Source organism: Chrysemys picta, chromosome 5 (genome assembly GCF_011386835.1).
Source record: "Chrysemys picta bellii isolate R12L10 chromosome 5, ASM1138683v2, whole genome shotgun sequence".
Lineage (NCBI taxonomy): Eukaryota > Metazoa > Chordata > Testudines > Emydidae > Chrysemys > Chrysemys picta.
In genome coordinates, this window is record NC_088795.1 from 41,489,411 (window position 1) to 41,510,827 (window position 21,417).

Sequence of the window (21,417 nt, forward strand, 5' to 3'; positions counted from 1 at the left end):
AGTGACCAATGCCAGGTGCCCCAGAGGGAGTGAACCTAACAGGTAATGATCATGCGATCTCTCTCCTGCCGTCCATTACCACCCTCTGACAAACAGAGGTTAGGGACACCATTCCTTACCCATCCTGGCCAATAGCCATTAATTGACTTAACCTAACTGAATTTATCTGGTTCTCTTTTAAAGCCTGTTATAGTCCTAGCCTTCACAACCTCCTCAGGCAAGGAGTTCCACAGGTTGACTGCGTTGTGTGAAGAACTTCCTTTTATTTGTTTTAAACCTGCTGCCCATTAATTTCATTTGGTGGCCCCTAGTTCTTATATTATGGGAATAAGTAAATAACTTTTCCTTGTTCACTTTCTCCACACCACTCATGATTTTATATACCTCTATCATATCCCCTGTAGTGAGGCGGTATGGTTCCCTGCCACCCCGGAGAGAGACGAGTCCCTCTGGACACCAGAGTGGGCGGAGCCAGGGAGCTCTGAGCCTGCCCCCCCCCCCCCAGAGGATCAGGCATTGTCCCAGAAGTAAAAAGGTCCGACTTCAGGGCTCACAGAGAGAGCAGCCACCGGGGAGGCCAGACGCCTCCAGCATTGCTCACAATTGGGAAACCCCAGCAGCCTGCAGTAACCCTGAGGACTGGCCCGACTTGCCCAATGCCAGCTACCCAGAGGAGTGGCCGAGCCTGCCCCACGCAGCCACTCAGAGGAGTTGCCAAGTCTACCCATTGCCAGCTACCCTGACCCAGTTACCATACAAGGGGGAGTCTGGAAGTAGCCCGGGGACAGCCAACCCTAGTCTGGCTGCAGCACTGCCAGAGCCCATGTCAGTGTGTTGCGGCCAGGATCCCCGCTGACACAGCAGCGGGTCTTCTGCCACTGCTAGGGTCCCGGGCTGGGACACAGTGGAGTGGGAGGGCCTGCGTTCCCCCTGCCACCCAACTCGTGGGTGGCAGTATCCCCCCTCCCGGGCCCTTTGGGACCTAGGGCCTGGGCCTATTGCTATTAAATACTGTTACTGCTCAGCCCCTGACTGAGGGCCTGAGCACCTGACTCAACAGTGCCCAACCCTGACCTAGGGCCTGGGCTTACTGGGTTTATTTCTACCTTCACAAAGGCCGAGAGGACGACTCCTGCAGCCGGACTAATTCCCCGCAAGACCTATTCCCCAATTTAGTGAGGCGGTGTGGTTCCCTGCCACCCCGGAGAGAGACGAGCCCCGGCTAATCTCTCTACCCCGCCCCCCCCTCAAAGTCTCCTCTTTTCCAAGCTGAAAAGTCCTAGTCACTTTAATCTCTCCTCATATGGGACCCGTTCCAAACCCTTAATAATTTTAGTTGCCCTTCTCTGAACCTTTTCTAATGCCAGTATATCTTTTTTGAGGAGACCACATCTCTATGCAGTATTCAAGATGTGGGCATGCCATGGATTTATATAAGGGCAATAAGATATTCTCCGTCTTATTCTCTATCCCTTTTTTTAATGATTCCTAACATCCTGTTTGCTTTTTTGACTGCCGCTGCACACAGCGTGGATGTCTTTAGAGAACTATCCACAATGACTTCAAGATCGCTTTCCTGATTAGTTGTAACTAAATTAGCCCCCATCATATTATATGTATAGTTGGGGTTATTTTTTCCAATGTGCATTACTTTACATTTATCCACATTAAATTTCATTTGCCATTCTGTTGCCCAATCACTTAGTTTTGTGAGATCTTTTTGAAGTTCTTCACAGTCTGCTTTGGTCTTAACTATATTGAGCAGTTTAGTATTGTCTGCAAACTTTGTCACCTCACTGTTTACCCCTTTCTCCAGATCATTTATGAATAAGTTGAATAGGATTGGTCCTAGGACTGACCCTTGGGGAACATCACTAGTTACCCCTCTCCTGAAAATTCTGAAAATTTACCATTTATTCCTACCCTTTGTTCCCTGTCTTTTAACCAGTTCTCAATCCATGAAAGGATCTTCCCTCTTATCCCATGACAACTTAATTTACGTAAGAGCCTTTGGTGAGGGACCTTGTCAAAGGATTTCTGGAAATCTAAGTACACTATGTCCACTTGATCCCCCTTGTCCACATGTTTGTTGACCCCTTCGAAGAACTCTAATAGATTAGTAGGACATGATTTCCCTTTACAGAAACCATGTTGACTTTTGCCCAACAATTTTATTCTTTATTATTGTTTCAACTAATTTGCCCGGTACTGACATTAGACTTACCGGTCTGTAATTGCTGGGATCACCTCTAGAGTCCTTTTTAAATATTGGCATTACATTAGTTATCTTCTAGTAATTGGGTACAGAAGCTGATTTAAAGGACGGTACAAACCATAGTTAATAGTTCCGCAACTTCACATTTGAGTTCTTTCAGAACTCTTGGGTGAATGCCATCTGGTCCCGGTGACTTGTTACTGTTAAGTTTAACAATTAATTCCAAAACCTCCTCTAATGACACTTCAATCTGTGACAATTCCTCAGATTTGTCACCTATAAAGGACGGCTCAGGTTTGTAAAAAGCAACAGAGGGTCCTGTGGCACCTTTAAGACTAACAGAAGGCTCAGGTTTGGGAACCTTCCTAACATCCTCAGCCGTGAAGACTGAAGCAAAGAATATAGTGCCACTTCTCCCCCCCCGCGCACGACCTATTCTGTCCTTCTGATGTATTTTGTACCCCGGAATGATTCAGTCCCATTGATTGTCCTCACTCCACCAGGTTTCTGTGATGCCTATTATATCAATAGCCTCCTTTAACACGAGGCACTCCAGTTCACCCATCTCTGTCCGATCCACGTGCTCCTCTGCAGCAATCGGCTTTACCCCATCTCTTAGTTCATGGTCACACTTTTATGTATCAGGGTGCCTAGGTTCCTCCTTAGAATAACAAGAGAAGAGAAGCAATATATAATCTAATATTTTTAATTTTATGTACAGGAATATAATGTATGACAACTTTGTACATGAAATACATACAGTATTTAAACATTAAAATCAACCAGATAAGAATTTACATTAGCAATGAAACACTCATGTGCAGCCCAGTTAATACTTAGTTTAAATCTGTATTTTAATAGGGCATGATTTTAATAGTTTACAATCATATTTAAACATTTAAAATGAAACTTTATAAAATAATTTACAGAAATCCTACCATCTACGTAAAGCAGAAGTATTTGTATGTGTGTGTTGTGTGTGTGAATAACAAGGCAGTTGAATGACTTGTCTCAGCCTTTTCAGTAATAAAATAATTTAGAAGCAGTTCATGCAATATGGAAGCAAAAGAATGGAAGTTCCTTCAAGGTTTCCTGCTACCTTGGACATCTACTGAGCATCAAACGTGGACCACCGAACACATGATAATACAACTGCCAGATGCCATCAGAAAGCACCAGGCTTAGTCTCTCCAGACAATTACTTATGTAAACATAAATATACAAGTTGATATTTTTCTACACAGTACAAATACAGGTCACAACTTCTCAGCTGTGAAAGTAGTCAATCTCTTTATTGAAAGTAGAATAATGTTCAGACTGGAGTTCCATATATTTCTATACACAAGGTCACTAACAGAACTTCCTTGTTTTCACCAGTTTGCTCTGATATTTTACTGAGTGTCCTCCATGCCCTATGACATAAACATCCAGCAGGTAGGACTTGCCAGGCTGCAGGCCTTTAATTGTCTCTGTGGTAACTGCTTTCTGTAGATTCTGGCTATGAAAATATTTACAGAGGACTTTTTCTGATTTCTTCCTTGTATCTGGACCCAAGCACTGGTTCTGTTCTCTTTTCTTTTGCTCTTCACTATAATTGTCACCGACTTCCTTTTTGTAGATGCAAAATTTGTTTCTTTCTTGTGTGCCTAGCCAGGCCACTGTGGCTGAAGAACATGTGCGAAGTTTATCGAAGGCTTTGATTCTTGTGTCTTCAGGAAGAGAAGGAAATGACTGCTTATTAGGTCTTGTAGTAGCTAAGATCTTCAACATGGAAGCACCCTTCTTACTTCCTTTCAGCCTAATTAGATATTTAGCTTTTGGTTTTCCTCTAAGTTGGAACTGACGGACCTCCTCAACGTTTTGAGACAAGAGAAGTTTTCCATCTCTTCTAATTTGGATCTGAACAGCATCCAGGCACGAATGAACAAAGAAGGTGACTTTTTGGTGTGACGAAACAGGAGCAAACCGTAGAAATTTGGTCCCCTTTCTCTTGACAAACACATCTGTAACTTTCCCATCTTTCAGTTCAACTGTCTTCTGTTTGGCTTCCTCTTTAGTTCTGGCAAAGGTGCCAACATAGGCAGTGCTCATATTTGTGTTAACATTTACTGCAAACATGTCAAAGTAGTACTGTGTATCAGGTTTTAGATCAGATAGTGTGAAAATGTTCTTGTTCCCAATGCAAATCTTCTGCAGGTCAACTCTTGGCTTCGAAGACATTTGGCGACTAAGCTTTGATGATGATTTTAAGAAGCTACGTTCTTTGCCAGAATTGTTGTCTGAAAGGAAGCCAAAATGGGCAAAGTCAAAGAGGCTGAAATCCAGGCCTGGTTTTGGAGCCATCATGAAGGCATCATCAGAACTGAGCTTGGCTTCAACAGCACAGAGGCTTTTGAAGTTGTGTTCTTTATTGATGACTATGCAATACTGAATTGGCTGTTTCAGTAAAGATGCTGTAGGGCTTGGTTTCCATGCCAATGTGACTGTTGTGCGTCCAAGAGAGGTGACATCAACTCTTGGATCATAAGGTAATTCGGGATAAGGCTGGTCTGACTCTGGAGTTGTAGTGGCATATACTTTAAAATGTGTATCCTTCTCAGTTGACAGCAGTTCTAATTGGTACAAACCAGATGGGGAACTAGGAGAGACAAAATATTCAACATCATTGCCTTTGTAAGAGAACAGCTCTGTGCCTTCTTCATTAATAATCTGTTGTTTCTGCTGCTCAAGTGGTTCTGGTTCACCTAGAATATGAATATAGAAAAATGTTAGAAAATGTGTCAATATATGATGATATAGGAAAATGAAACTCTAATAGCTACTTGTAAGTAAAATGTCAGAGCCAGATGAAACAGTTTCTGGAGCATAGGATACTCCAGTCGTAAATAATGATCAGGCACTAGTGAAATCAATCCACTTTTGAGCAAGTAGTACTTGAGTCTAAATAGACAATGAAACTGATTTAGAGATCCTATTATTTACAAGTACAACAGAAATTGTACGGTATGTGATCATTTCTGAAGACTGATTCACTTTGTATTTAAAGGCAGGTATTTGGTTTTTAATGCTTCTACAAAAGGTTCTGGAAACCAAATATCACATTCTTTCTCTATAGAACAGCTACCCCCTGGAGAGAAGCCCCATTTGCAGGCTTCCCCATATTACTACCCCACAACAGGTATGTTCTCAAAGGAACACCACTAGGGGTGAGAGGGAAGTGAGAGAACTCAAATCCATTTGGCACTGGTGAAACAGCTGATGGAATACTGGGTCCATTTCTGAAGCCCACAATTCAAGAAGGATATTGATAAACTGGAGAGAGTTCAGAGAAGAGCCACAAGTATTATAAAATGTGGCTTCTAGTAATAGACTTAGGGAGCTCAATCTAGTTAGCTTAACAAAGAGACAGTTAAGGGGTGACTTGATGACAGTCTATAAGTACCTATATGGGGAACAAATATTTAATAATGGGCTCTTCAGTCTAGCAGATAAAATTGTAAAACAATCCAATGGCTGGCTGGAAGTTGATGCTAGGCAATTTCAGACTGGAAATAAATCATCTTTAACAGTGAGAATAAGTAATCATTGGAACAATTTACCAAGGATTCCAGTAGATTCTCGATCACTAACAATTTTTAAATGAAGATTGGATGATTTTCCAAAAGGAATGCTCTAGGAATAATTTTGGGGAACTTTTATGGCCAGTGTTACACAGGAGGTCAGGCTGAGTGTTCAGAATGATGTGGTTTGTTAACAAATGAAATCAATAAGCAAAGTTTTACTTTATCATATTTCCATATAAAATGAGATGTTTTATTTTCAAATATGCATACTCCCTCCCTCTGCTCTCCATTACATTTCCTGGTCATTGCTCTGCTTAGATTTATAACATACTTTCTGATCTGTTTACTCCTAGTTCTTTCTCTTGAAGCTCCCTTTAGATGAGACTAGTGCATCCCAATGTGTCAAACTCACCTGGAGGACTGACAGTCACCTTTTCCTTTATTTAACCCTAGGGGAGTGTATTCCTCTCTTTCACTCTCCATGTCACTGACTGTTGCCTGCCTTCTAAACTAATGCAAGGTTGGGATTCATATTCAAACAGTAAGGACTCAGACATCCTCTTAAATGTTACACACACCACAAAACTGTGTGTATCACATCACTACTGATTTGGGCAGACTTGAATCAGGTAGAGATGAAAGTCTCCCATTATCAGTTCTCTGACCGATAAAGACCCAGAATTAGAGTTTTCACTGGTTTATTACCTGAACCTTCTCCACTGGCCTCTTCTGGAAGTTCCTGCAGGCTCAGCTTCCATTCCAAAGGAGCATCACATGGTGTTACAGTAACTGCTAAGGGAGTGTTGTCTTCTTCAACCACAAAGAAATACCTATGAAAGATTAACAAAAGTATAACATTAATAAACTATAATGACAAGAAATAGCGGTTGACATTAAATTTTCTGGACTGGTGCTCATGGGGTAACTGAGACAAATCAAGAAAGGTGTAAATGAGGACAAATATGATGTTACCTACCACTTAAGATGAAAGCTCTTTGAGGCAGGGACCATCTCTTTGTCATGTGCTTGTACAGTGTCTAGCACAATGGGACCCTCTAGGCATGCATATATATATATAAAAATCACACACACAACTGCCTCTCCCTTTCTGGCATATTAAAGTGCTTTTATTAACTGTTTGAGGTATACCAAGTACCATGAAGTCCATGTAAACAGTTCTTGCTTTACCCCCAAAGTGAGTGAAAATACTTGTGCTTTCAAATGAACAATCAAATTTTGCTTTTATTTTATACATAGATATTATTACATGGGGGGAAAAGGCAAACTGGAAAACACAAATCCTTGAAAAGCAATGTTTTCTGTTTTGTATATTATCAGCTCAAGACTCTGATGGTTTTACACTACAACAATTTTTACTTGGAGGTGAAATCCAGCCCTCACTCAAGTCACTGGCAAAACTCCTATAGATTTGATTTCACACTTGATGTATTCCTTCAGTGTTCTTTCAGACCAACTGAAAATTTATCTTCTCCATACTTAATTCAAAGTGGGGTGTCAAAATATCGAAAAGCAAAAAGTGTTCTCTTAACTCTTTATTTGTGGTTAGTTAAATATTATGTATATTCCTGGACTTATTTGGGGTTTTTTGTTTGGTTGGTTTTTGTTTTGTTTTTCCGTAGGCTATGACTAGTTCTCTTCAATTTATCACATAGCCTGTTTAATCCATTCAGTACTGTAAAGTAAAATTAATACTCTGGTTTCCACATACCAGAGAGAGAATTCTGTTAAAGATCTTTGTTATTTTTTGTTTTATTTTTGGTGGGGTGATTGGGGTTTGTTTTGTGTGTATTTGGGTCTCAGTAAAAGTATATGAAAATGGGGTGGTGGAAGACCCCCTACAGAATTGGTTTCCTTTCCTCCCTCCCTCTTCCCCCCCCCCCCCCGCCTCCCCGACTTGGTTTGTGGTTTGTGCGGCCTCTGGACTCACACAGAAAGTGAAAATAAATCGAATGGGGATGGGGTTGGGGTTCAGCCTGGGTCAATGTGACCTACTGGGACTGAAACACAGTTATTTTTTGATGCAAGAAGATAATATTTGTATTTTTCATATTTGGATCTAAAAATTGATTCTAACAAATCCAAAACAAATATAAATATTAAATTACATGTACAACCCTATAAATTATACTAGTCAACGTACCTTTTAGGTGTATCTCTGAAGAGAAAGCTGCTAATTTCTGCTCCATCTGGGATTACTGATGAATCATGGAAAAATGCTTTGTCCCGGATCTGCATTTGAAAAAGTTCCTCATCTCTGGTAGGCAACTTCTGTGTCCTGGAGTTGAGCGGGAGCAGCAGCAAGAACACAACCCAATGGAGCAAGAGCATCCTACAGCAACAAAAGGGATTCATGTCTGATGAATTCTAAATGGAAAGTTCACTAGTAACTGCTACTTTTTGATACACGGTGTTATTGTTTCATTTTAATAGTATGTCTTTATTATTATGCATATATATCTAATCAGAAAAGATGAGATTTTGATAAAGCAATATTTTTCTCATGACTTTGGGTCAGATTCTTAGGTAGTGTAAGCTGGTGTTGCACCTTACACCAATTTACCCCCAGCTGAGGACCTGGCCCTTTATACCTACTGTGTTCTTAAGCAAGTCATATTTAAAATAAATGGTACCAGAATATGTAGATGCTTTCCAAAGCTGGAAAAAAATTTTTTTTAGCAAGGATACAAACTGAAGGGACTAGTATATTCCTGATATGCACATACAACACTACTGGTAGAACACACATGTGCTTTATATTTCAGGGAAGCCTTCAGTTCATGTGGATAACTATACAAGCATTAGTAATATATATGGTAAGGAACAATCTTACGAGAGGGACTGACTGAAGTATCTAAATAGAATTTTTTTTCATCTCCAACTTCTATGAAGTTGAGCCCACCCACTGATTTCAAAATGAGCCATTGTCTGGTATTTCTCTTTCTTTCTACTCATTAACAGTGAGCAAAGCCTTCCACATATTTTTGTAGATCTATAATTTGACATTTTGCCACAATGAAATATAACTTGTTGGACCTGGGAGCGAGCAGTAACACATGGCAGACAGAGGTTATGTCGACTTCACTTTCCTTAGATTTTGGTTGGACTCCTAGCAATCTTTTTGACAAGTAAATATTTCCAATCAAATTACCCTTTATAAAAATAGTGAATTAGGAAAATATGAAATATTATCCCATATACATTCAAAGCACATTGATATTGGCATGCAATTCAGCAGTGCTTAATCCTTGGGCCTGATGGGAATTCCAAAACACAAAGGCAAAGAATCCTTTACAAATTAGGCACAATAATTCATAAGACCAGACTTTCATTATTATGTCTACAACTAGGACAGTAATGACTATCCTTACATATACAGTGGGATGGAATTAAATTCCCTATTCAGTACAGTACATGATCTAATATGCAATGGATTTGGTACAGAAAAATAAAAAAAGAACAGCCCAATTATAAGAATAGTAAAGGGAATTTAAATTATATTTTGATAAAAGTTACATTAGTTGAGATTTCTAGGCAGCTGCCTAAACCATGTGTATTTCAGTGAGTTTGGGGATCCAGTTTGTATTGTCATTTTTATTTTACTTTCCTTGCTATTACTAGGGCTATGTATTTGTATTTACAATATTCTTCTATTCTACAGGGTAGGTTGATTATATCTTTATAACACACACTTTCTTCTTTAGATCAAATCTTACAAAGTGTTTTTTACCCCTGCTTGACCATTCTCTGACAGCTTATGTGAAATATCAAACTCATGGCTCCTTGAGAAGCAGCGTGTGTAATTTCAGTCATAATAAACCTACTCTTCCCCTTCAACTTCTTTATGAAAATATAAACACCCAGCCCCAATGGGAGCACCAGAGGTCTCCTCCTTCCCACTCCAGGGGATGGCCTACTACAAGCTCCCAAAGAACAGCAGCAACCAGCAAGGAGCTGAATGCAGGTCACCGCCAGCCGGTGTACCCCCTTCTCGCTAATCCTCCATCCCCTGTTCTCTTCCATTGGACCCTCAGCAGCGACTACCAAAGACACAAGATCCCAAGGGTTCCCCCTCACTCCCTTCCACATTATGGAGCCCCAGCAGGGTCTCCGTCTTTTCTCTTCTGGGGGCCAGTCTACCAAAGCTCCATTTCCCTCTGAAGAGTGGTAGCAGGCAATCAACAGAGGAGGAGACTGGCAGCCTCCCTCTCCTCCCTCCACACGGACCTTTGGTAGAACTTGCTTAGCAACATTGGTCCCCAACAGCTCTCTCCTCTCTACTCCCGCCACATGGAGCACAAGCAAGGCCTCTTCCTCTTTTCCATCATCACTTTCTCCAATTCTGCCCCAAGAACAGCTTCAGAGATCTCTCTGGGATACAGTCAGCTCCCCTTTCATACACAGCAAGAACTATAGATTGCTTCAACTCTCATGGAATCTGATACTATTCTTGTTCCCACTAAATTGCTACATCTGCCTATAATATTGCCATTTAATTGCCCCTTCCATCCACATTGTCCTTTTAAACTTTCTACCTTCATGTATCCTCCTGTTCTTTGCATTTTCCTTTCCTCTTCCCTTCCCCGGACTTCACTCCAACTCTCCTGCCTACCATCCTCTCCCACACCTACATTCCAGTTCAACTCCTTACCCTTATTGCTGCACTTCCCCACAAGTGGAAGGCCTGGATAGAAGAGAAGAAATGAGGAGGGAGAAAATATTATATAACAAAACCCAAATTTATAAAAAGATCAGACACATGCAGATGCCTCTATAGCAAACCTAACGAATCCCATCATCATCTGATTAATTTTAGTCTTGTCATCCCTTACAAATAAGACCTCTACTTCTCATTGTGTTGTTTTCCCTCTACATGTTTTTTTTTTCTTAAAGTTAGGGCCAGAACACTCCACACCCCGTGGGAAAATCCATAGGAAAGAGCAGGGCCGGCTCTAGGATTTTTGCCGCCCCAAGCAAAAACAATTTTGGCCGCGCCCCCTCCCACCCCCCCCGTTTTTTTCTTACCCCACCCCCAACCCTGCCTCAACTCCGCCCCTTCCCCAAATCCCCAGCCCTGCCTCCTCCTCCCAGGCTCTCAAGCCTAAGAGGGAGGGAGGGAGGGGGAGAAGCAGCGCGCGCGCCGCGGCCACTCAGGATCTCCCCCTCCCTCCCAGGCTCTCAAACCTGGGAGGGAGGGTGAGCAGCAGCACACCAATCAGGTGTTTCGCGCGCTGCGGCCGCTCGGGATCTCCCCCCTCCCTCCCAGGTTTGAGAGCCTGGGAGGGAGGGTGAGCAGCGGCGCGCGAATCAGCTGTTTCGCGCGCCGTGGCGCACGAGCGGCAGCAGCGGAGGTGAGCTAGGGCGGCGGGGCACATTTTTAGGGGCGGCATGGCCGGCGCCAGAATGCCGCCCCTAGAAATGTGCCGCCCCAAGCACCAGCTTGTTTTGCTGGTGCCTAGAGCCGGCCCTGGGCAAGAGACTTGAAGGAAAGAAAATGGAGCGAGGTTCACCTCACAGAGTTGCATATTCGTCTTTCTTTCTTTCTTTTTAAGGATGGTTCACCTCGCTATGGTCTCAAGGCCCCTTTTAGAGCACCCAGGAAACAGGGGGGAATCCACCAAAGTAAGTTTAAAAAGCTACACATTACTCTCATCTACACCCTTTCTATGGAAAGTCATCAATGTATTGGACATGGTTATTTTTCAGCTGCACAATCTGAATAGGTTGCCCCCTTATTTATTCTGTGATAGCCTCACAATAGTAACATGCCCTCATGACTATGAGGCTCTGTGATCACAATTCCCTTGCAGAGCTTACAATACTGCATATGTATCACTTGCAGTATTTTAAAATGCATGTTTTATTCTTCTTCTTCACTGATTTTTAATTATATTGTTATTATGCTGCAGTGTGCTAAGCACTTTGATAGGAAAAAGGCATGGGTGCTTTATTTAAGAAAATGTATTACTGTTTACAGTTAAGGCTAAGATTTTTGTCACAGTTATTTTTAGTAAAAGTCAGGGACTGGTCCTGGGCAATAACCAAAATTTCATAAGTCTGTGACCTATCCCTGACTTTTATTAAAAATAACTATGAGAAAATAGGGAGGGAGGAGAGTCCAGCACCCACTGCTGCTGGGGCTCCAGGGTTTCCCACGCATGGTGGCTGAGAGCATGGGGTCCCCCATCACCGGCAGCAGCTTTGAGCTGTGGGGTCTGCCCATGGTGGCTGGGAGCTGCAGGGTCCTTCTCCTGCCACCCGTTCAGGCTGGGAGCTGTGGAATCCCCCTGCCAGCAGTGGCTTGGAGCTGCGGGAGTCTCTGCCGCACATGGCAGCTGGGAGCTGCAGCGGCTCGGGGCTGCAGGCCCCCCTCTCAACCTCCCCACAGTAGCTGGGAGTTGCTGGGGGTCTCTGCTGACAGCTCCAGCCCCACGACACTGGGGCTGAAGCAAAAATGTCATGGAGGTCTCTGAAGTCACAAATTCCATGACTTCCATGACCTCTGTGACAAAATTTTAGTCTTTTTTATAGTCAAATCATGATTCAGTCTCTCCAAAATTTGTCAACTTTCATCCTAACAAGCTCCTATTTTCTTGAATTCAGATTGAAGCATTTATACTTATCAGCAAAGCTAATGACATTTGACAAGTTGGAAACAAAGATCATAAATCAAAATATTTGCTGACTCGAATCACCACAGTCAGCAAAAAACTCCTTCCTTATACCATGTCGAATGAGTTTTGGGTGTAATGAAACACTTTGTTTATTGATGTTTCAGGTATTATCCTCAACCAATGTGGAGAAGAATACTGACTTAACCAAAACAATTACAGCAGATGATGGTAAGGTACGAAACACTGACAGTTTCTGAAGACAGCGTCCTCTAAATTAACCCCCCTGATATCCCAATACTGTATATTCTCAGTGTCAGCTCCAATGCAATTTAACCTTTATTAAAATAAACTACTTTTGATTATAGGATTAGCGAGACTTCTTAAATTATTTCACCAGATAATCCACTTTAAATACCCTTGTGGATAGGTTGTCAACATTAACAACTGGAGAGGTAGAAAAGATTCAGTTTTACCTTCATTTTCTGTATCTAATTATCAAAGTATTCCTTGGATTAAAAACAACACTAGAGATATGTTGGGTTCAGTTCTGTAGTGCTTATTCAGGCATGACACCCAATGAAGTCCATGGGAATTTTACCTGAGTGAGGATGACAGCCCTGGCCCACTCCATACTTTTTAAAATTGTAAATGAAAAATGAATGGTTTATAATCCCTCGCCTTGATACTTAAAGGTGAATAGTGATTTGAGGTGCCTTCATTTTCAAATACCCAACCTGAGGTACTTTAAAGGGGATTAATTTTCATGGACAACACTTTCTGAAATTGGACACGGAAAAACGGAGGCATCCAAAATCACTCTTTGGTTTTGAAAATTTAAGGCACTAGTTTTGTACAATCCTTTCATACTAAACATAATTTTCTACAACAGAGCAGTTGCATTTTGGCATAGACTGAGTTACACCCTGTACAGATTACTCACACAACATATGCATTTTGGCAGTAAATCCTTCTTGTTTTATCTCCTTATAAATATATTTTGGGTCAGATTCACGGGGCCGGCTCCAGGGGTTTGGCCGCCCCAAGCAGCCCTCCCCCCCCCCCCCCCCCCCCAAAAGCCGCAATTGCGATCTGCGGTGGCAATTTGGCAGGAGGTCCTTCGCTCCGAGCGGGAGTGAGGGACCGTCTGCCGAATTGCCGCCGAATAGCTGGACCTGCCGCCCCTCTCCAGAGTGGCCGCCCCAAGCACCTGCTTGCCAAGGTGGTGCCTGGAGCCGGCCCTGCAGATTCATCACTGGCATAGGTGGGTGAAACTCCATTGATTTCAATGACATCTCTCTTAAAATTCATTTACTGCTTCAGAGTGCATAATTATTGCCAAACCCCCTCACCCCCTCCCCATCCCCGCTTCTTGGAAACATTCAACCAAGAATGTTTTTATTTGTTCTGTGTAACCAGGTCGGAGCCTGGTTTATTTTTAGAACACATGTACAAGAAGAGGCCTAAACTTTGCAACTCTGAAACTGTACAACTATCTGAAATATGTTGTGTGACTTCTTGTTCTCCTGGCTGTGCCACCTCCTAAATATCTTTTATTCCCTTTTCTGCAGGTTTATCTTGGTTACTTTTTTGTTTGGTTGGTTTTTAAAGCAAGAGTCAATATTTTATTTATATATTCCTGCTGACTGGAAGGATTTGCCTGCTGTTTATCACTGATTTTAAACAAAAGCTAGAGTAGACAGTCCTAAGTGAAATAATAAACACAGTTTTCCTTCTCTAGGATTGCAAAAGTGCCCTCTAATGGCCCATCTTTACCTCTCCCCATTCCCTTCCCTCCCCGCCCCCCCGCCAACTCTCTCTCCAGCTGCGAGCCTGAATCTGGATGTGAATGTGATGCTTGGTCGCCTCTGTGAGTCTGATCTCTAAATTCTGGATATTTAGAACTGGAAGACAGGAGATTAGGAGACATGGCTTGTGCTGCTGATCCTCAGAAGGGCAAATACTGACATGGCCTTTCCCACTAACTTCAAAAAGAAATGGGACTACTTGTCACTCTTACAACGCCATAACTCCAATCTTCCTAATTTAAAAGCAAAAAAGAAAAATATTGCGAAGCAAGCACAAGTAGCTCACTGAAGGACAAGAAAAATAAGTCACTATTTGAATGACAGAGACAGACAGATATACAGAAAGAACACACACACACACGCCCTAGACCTAGAATAAAAAGAGCCAGACAAATTGCCACTGAAAAAATTAACAGCTTTTAAAACAGTTTGAATATTCACTCATTCTAATAGAAATACAATATCTGGCTACACTGTGTAATGGGCTAAAAGTATATGCTTCTGAACAGTTATCTAAATATATCAATGGATGCATACAGTACTATTAACTTGTGAATTCAAAATAGCAAATAAAACAGCTTAGAGGCCACAATGACAGGCACCTTTTGATGGATAGACAGATAGAATACTGTTCCTTCAAAAATACCATAATAAATGAATATTGTATGACATATTGTGTATTATTATGAACAAAAACACACACATGAAAATTATATAGGTTAAACCTGATCATCCAGGCTGTGATTATCCATAATTCATGTCTGTCTCCTGAATGCAAAATTCATATGCAAACAATCTCATTTATCCAAAACTCCAATTACATAAACATTTTGGATGGTCTTCAAAACATTTATATAATTGCAGTTTACCTATATATTTAGGGCTCAGAAAGTGAATACAAACATCTGGATAATTTGTATTTTTAAAGTAAAGCGGGAAAGGAAGAATGATGGGAGAAATCAGTCTGTATTTGGATCTGGATTAGATTTAGGTTTAGCCTGTGTTTTGAATTTATGTTGGGGGCCAAACTAGATTAGAGTTTAGGTCCAACAGCAACAAAACCATACAAGATATTCTCACAAAATATTGAGCCAAAATGGTAGTATTCTTGCAGGATAAGCAGGTAGTAAGAAATTTCTATATGTTGGGCTGCATCTGAACCAGATACAAAAATAGACTCCTCCTGGTTTTGGTCAAACCTGGAAACAAAACCTTAGGGGTAGTAGTTTCCAGTATATGGAGACCTCTCCCAAAATTTAGGGTGCATGTTTCATATTTTAGCTTCCAGCTTGGGCCCATCCAACTTTCAGGTCTATGGAATTGCTTCTGTGAAAGCCAGGGGTTATCCCTCAATTAGTTATAGCATCACATTGTCTTTCTCAACAACACACATACTGATTTAAATTAGAGCTGGTTGACAAAAGGAATACATTTTGTTCTGTAATTTGTGAACAAATTGTCCCTTTTTTCATCTAAAAAATTTGAGTTTCAAACATTTTCAGACAGATCTAAACTACATGTTTATTTGCAAATAAAACATCATTCACTGAGTGGAATAAATAAAAAAATTATTAAAACTCACTAATCTACCAAGGATGGTAAGAGATAGTGATATGAATTATACTATCCTTAGCATTCTGGAGTTTTTGTAAGTCTCTTATGAAACTTGCTTGCTTGTGATTCCATTTTGCTTTGCTGTTTGTGATCAGAGCAAAGATGAAAATAAATACTTTTAAAAAGATTTCCTTGCACATCTACTGCATATATACATGTGATTCTCTTACAAGGCACACAATACTCTCTTACAAGGTAGCATGAATTTTAGATTGACCAATAGAGATTTGTCAAACAAATTGCATTGATCATAAATTGTAATACACAAATTATTCATCAAATGCCTTATCTATGGAAAATATTTCCTTTATTCCCCAACTGTCTGCAGGTCACAGAGTCCTGTAAAAGATTTACAATAACAAAAAAGGATCTGGGTTTACTTGAAGCAAATGCATCTGGAATAAATAAAACCTAATGTTTAATTACAAGGAGTGGAAAGTGCATGATTGTAATTTAGTGAGGATAATTTCAAGGCACAGTCTGCCGCAGAGGTTCCTGTGTTGTGTTTCTTTTCTTTTTATTGTATGAATGGTAAACTTTTTTTTCATCTACGTCCTATTTTTAAAATTGAGGGCATTCATTTTTCCTTTGTGTTAACCATGCCACATCTGATAATAAATCTGTAGAATCTGATTTAACTGTAAAGAGAACATAGCCTTGGAAAATAAAAGGACATGCTATGTCGGCTCTGACTTACTATAGGAACACTAGTGTTAAGGATCTACAAGCTTTTCCATTATAAACGCCTATTTTTCAGGGTTTTATAACTCATCTGCAAAAACAATTCTCAGAGAAAATACAGAGTCTCAGCTAAAGAGCATTTTTTAAAAATTATTTATCAAATTTGGTTGAAATGTATTTGGCTATTAGTATATAAGGGAGAAAAATGGACAGTTTGTATTTTCAAATTACTTGAGGAAGGGTTACTTGTTTCTCCAGCAAGTATCTGTTTTTTTTTAAAGTTGAACTTTGCATATTTAGGTCTGATCCTGCTAGTGCTCAGGGTCTTGTGAAAGGTGCTCAGCAAACTCCCTCTCCCTCCTCCCCCCCGCACTCCATTCACTTCAATTCACATGGACTATTGAAGAAAGTGCTTGGCACCTTTCAGAATCTGCCCCTTTGTCCAGAAGTATAGATTAGAAAGACAAACAAAGGAAAACAGCTATAAGGGCATGCACAGTATTTACTTTTCTCAGAAGATTTTTAATACACATAGTGAGTGTGCTTGTGCAGCACAGTGTCCAGATTAACATCCGATCTTTCATTGGTGTGGCAGACTATAACTGTGGGGGAAAGAGCACTTATGCAATTGTTTCCATAATCCATGGATTAAAGCTCCCTAAATCCAGACTGACAAAATGGACTATAATGGCCCCTTTGAAGCTTTTAGGGTCCATCATGTCAATCATCTGTGGATTAAGAGACCTTCTCTTGCACTTCAAATTCAAACCCTGTTGTTTTTTTTTTGCTGTAAGTGTTGTTTTAACAAAGGGAATCACAGTAGCATACAAAAGAAAAATCTGTAGAAAAAAAAATACAATAAAGGTCAGGTTTATATTTTCAATTGATTGAACACCACGAGAGACTTGTATTGCAACAAATAGGATAGGTTACTTGCAAAGTGATGAGATTTTGTGATAGTAATATTCAGGAAATGTCTCAGTGTTGGAATGGTGAAAAGGAAAATAGAAATACTCATGAAAATATAGTACCAAAAATATCAAACGTTATAAGGAGTATTTTGTTTTCTAAACTAAGATTTATATTTCCACTTTTCATGTAATTACAATAGCTTATGACTACTGTGGAGTTGCCATTTTGGAGCAGACCACTGGTCCAGCTTGTCTGATGCTACACAGAAAGGTGAACCAGCACATTTCGGCCTATACATACTGCCATCAAAAGCAAAAGGCTAGAGCTCCAGGAAGGTAAATAGTGAGGAAAGACATTATAGATATAGATATATTACATATACACACACATACACACACGATGTTCCTGATTCTCCTCTCATTTACACTGGTGTGACTCAGTTCTGGTTTACACTGATGAAAATGAAAGGAGAATCTGGCCTCCTGTTTGGCAATAATCTCTTTGCAAACCCACACAGCACTGCAATTATGAATTGGCTTTTTTGTATATCTTTCTGTGGCAAGAATCTAATTCCCTGGAGCAGTGGTTCCCAAACTTGTTCTGCCACTTGTGCAGGGAAAGCCCCTGGCGGGCCGGCCAGTTTGTGTACCTGCCACGTCCACAGGTTCGGCCGATCGCGGCTCCCAGTGGTCGCGGTTCACTGCTCCAGGCCAATGGGAGCTGCTGGAAGCGACGTGGGCCAAGAGACATACTGTAGTAATAATGATGAGCGCCTGCTCATTGCTAGTCTCCAATGCAGCCTAGAGTTTCACTTTGCAGACTGAATAAAAGTTGGTCCAACTGTTACCATCATATTCACTCACCCTGCAAAAACCTTACAAAAGCCCTCAACATCTTTTTAAAATAATTAAAAAAAAATCAAAGCTCATTACCTCCCCTGACAGAAGTCTACTCTTCCATGTCAAATACTGATCTCAGAATGCTTCATTGAGGTCTGATCCAAAGCCCATTGAAGTTAATGGGAGTCTTTCCATTGACTTAAATGGGCTTCGGATCAAACCAAGTTTGTCACTATTATTATAGAAGCACAGATATGGGCAGTTCTGAATGATGATGGGACTAAATGCCTTTGCAGAAACCCTGGACTGTCAATGGTGACTATGGTTAGAATGGTCTGAAGTTAGCATGAAAAACCAAACAGAGATTTGGGGGAGATAACAGGACCTACACTTCTTGTTGTATGCCATTATCAGTCTACTGGGATTTGTGCCTGGAGGTAAGAGGGGATCTTCAGAAAGCTCGCCACATAAATAAACAACAACCTGTATAAACTAGCAGCTATAGTTACTTGAACCATTTTTAGTAGCCTTGGAGCACTTGTTTGCTGAGCCTTGGCAGATGCCAACAGCTGAGGAGGTTGTTTATAGAAGAGGGAAAAAATAAAAGGACTGAGTACCACAGGGAGTTATGAGAGAGCGAGCACTGAAACACTGAGAGTGACTCCAGGTTAACTCTGTGATTTACAGGGCCCAAAGCAGGAGCAGGGCACAAAGGCAGGGGAAGGCAGGGCCAATCTGGATATGAATTACCTCTGCATCTCATCCTGTTGCTAAAGGGGCTGAGTCCACAAAGATGTGTGTCTACAAAGGAGTGCTTGTCTTGTGCACAGTGGTTGTGAGTGCACTGAAACTCCTCACATTTTTGTATTACTTTTTGGTGGGTTAGAGGTAGGGAGAGGTTGTTCCACTATTTTATGAAGAGTCTGCAAAGCACACAAAGACTATTTCTCCCTCCTTTCTTAATTGTTTTCCTTGAATAGCTACTCAAATTCCTCATTTGTAATTTTACAATACCTTGCATTTGTGGTTATTGTTTCTCAATGGTTGACAAGTGGTTCCTGTCTAAGAGATAACAACTACTAGTGCAAACATCCAGAACACCCAGGGTGGTAACAACAACAGCTCTCTTAATGGCTATCTCTCAGTTGTAAGAGCAAAGCACCAGGGCAGTAGCCTTTGTAATGGCCCATACCACACTGCATGAATCCAGTAGGCTACTCCCTGCTTCCATGGTAATTGACCCAGTGACTGAAATGCAAGTGAAGCAGTGTCCTGTATGGGTGGCTTGTTTATGGCTCTCACATGAACCCTTGTCCTTTGGAATAGTGAACTAGCCATGGAGCACAATGCAAAAACTTTAACAGACAACCCACTCCAAATACATCTGTAAACTGGGGCTACTGGCTTTTTATTAATTCTGGAAGGCTCAGTAATTTATTTAGTAGTTGTGAGCAAGAGGAGACTATTTAATTTTGGAAAAAATATTTAAATTTGTAATGTTGCTTGTTTTACTGTTTTTGGCATTTCACCTGTCTTATTTTTGGATATATCTGAACTGTATAGACCAGATCCTCAGCTATGCCAATTTACATTAGCTGAGAGTCAGGACCTGTCTCTTTACTGGGCACATTAATATAAATTATACAACTGGATTACAGAAGTTTTGTTTTTATAATTCAGCCATTTACCAGAATCCAAAATTACAACATTTAATCTGAATTTGAATTTATGGGCCAAATTTTGGATCATCGCTAACATTATATACCTTCAACTGCACAGGCATGAGAGTACCCCTACTAGTCCTTACTGAACTAATATGGGACCAAATACTATGCCTGATGGTTTAATTATTTGCTTCTTATTGTTATTAGTTACAAATTCTCTGTGCCTAATTTTCGCTAGCTATAAAATGGAGTGTTGTTAGGAGGAATGTATTAGAGCATTATGAAATGGGAAAGTGTTATGTAAGTGCTAAGAATATTAACAACTATTTACATATCTCTACCAATGCTTTCAGCACTGAAGAGATGGGATGGTCCCTTCTTTATACACTCAGACATCATCCACAGTGACAGAAACAAAGACTTTTCATGACACTGTCAAGGTCGATAAACACTAAATTGATTCCCATCACTCCTGAAAAATGTCATACTCATGGCCATACAGCTTTTGGTCCTTAGGTGCAGCTGCAGCTGACGTCATTGGGAGTTGTGTACATGGAACAAGAGCACAGCATGGTCCTTAACTTACAGATATGTCCATAATATAAATTAAACTGTTATCCCTCCAATTTCTTCCCTGAATGTTTATTGTACATTAAATTCTCTATAGCTTCGCTGCGAGATTCTTTGCATTATGTGTTTTGTTCATTGATATGTACAACTGGAAAAAACCCCACCCCAAAACCAAAACATGCATTCCCATCTGGACTAAAAAGAGAAAGTCTTGCATAGCTTTGGCTTGTGCTCATAGCCCTTGCTTACCGACTTCAGCATTACTCACACAGGACTCTTCACATGGGTAGTCTCACTGACATCAATAGGGCTAGTAACATGCGAGAAACTTGCAGGTTTGGACCTACTTTCTGTTTCACCACTGATGACTTTTTTCCTATAACTGTCTCTATTTAGTCTAGATGGGGATGATTGTTTTGTTTTTCTTTGTTTTTCCCCCCCAGTTGTGCTGACAATATGTTTTCCCTGGCAATTATTATTATTTGTATTACCCGAACACCTAGGAACCCAATTGTCATGTTTTCTGCTATAATTGCTTTGCTACAGGACAAAAGAGCTTGCAATAGCTACGAACAGTAATATCCTCTTTGTCAATACAAATTATCTGCATCTACAGTATTTTTATATCATTCTATTAATGATGTATCAGCAGCATTAAAAAATAATACTAGAAACAAAACATTTTAGCTGTGGGAACTGACCACCATACTCTATCTCCGGAATGTTCAACTTCTAATATTTCTGAGGTTCTCTTGTTTTCCCAGTAGGGAAAGGTTGAAACATTAGACATTCAAAATCTTGGCCATGTTGTGTGTAGGTTGTGAATCCTAAAATGTATGGAACTGGTGTTCGCTGCCTAGTCACTCTGTACAAGGGAGAGAAAAATAACAAGCAACATGCACCTCTTGGTCATCTAAAGGGG

General features: G+C 40.7%; 1 protein-coding gene across 2 annotated transcripts in view; it reads right to left on the bottom strand.

The window, feature by feature from the left end:
- Window positions 1–2,905: 2,905 nt before the first annotated feature.
- NDNF (neuron derived neurotrophic factor) overlaps window positions 2,906–21,417 on the bottom strand; it is a 29,983-nt gene continuing 11,471 nt past the window's right edge. For both annotated transcript variants that reach the window (XM_005290284.5, XM_005290285.5), the window contains exons 2-4: window positions 7,940–8,128; window positions 6,484–6,608; window positions 2,906–4,959 (exon numbers count right to left, since the gene is read on the bottom strand). In XM_005290284.5, the coding sequence (XP_005290341.2) occupies window positions 3,566–4,959; window positions 6,484–6,608; window positions 7,940–8,127 (1,707 nt within the window). In that variant the 5' untranslated portion in view covers window position 8,128 and the 3' untranslated portion in view covers window positions 2,906–3,565. The remainder of the gene's footprint in view (window positions 4,960–6,483; window positions 6,609–7,939; window positions 8,129–21,417) is intronic.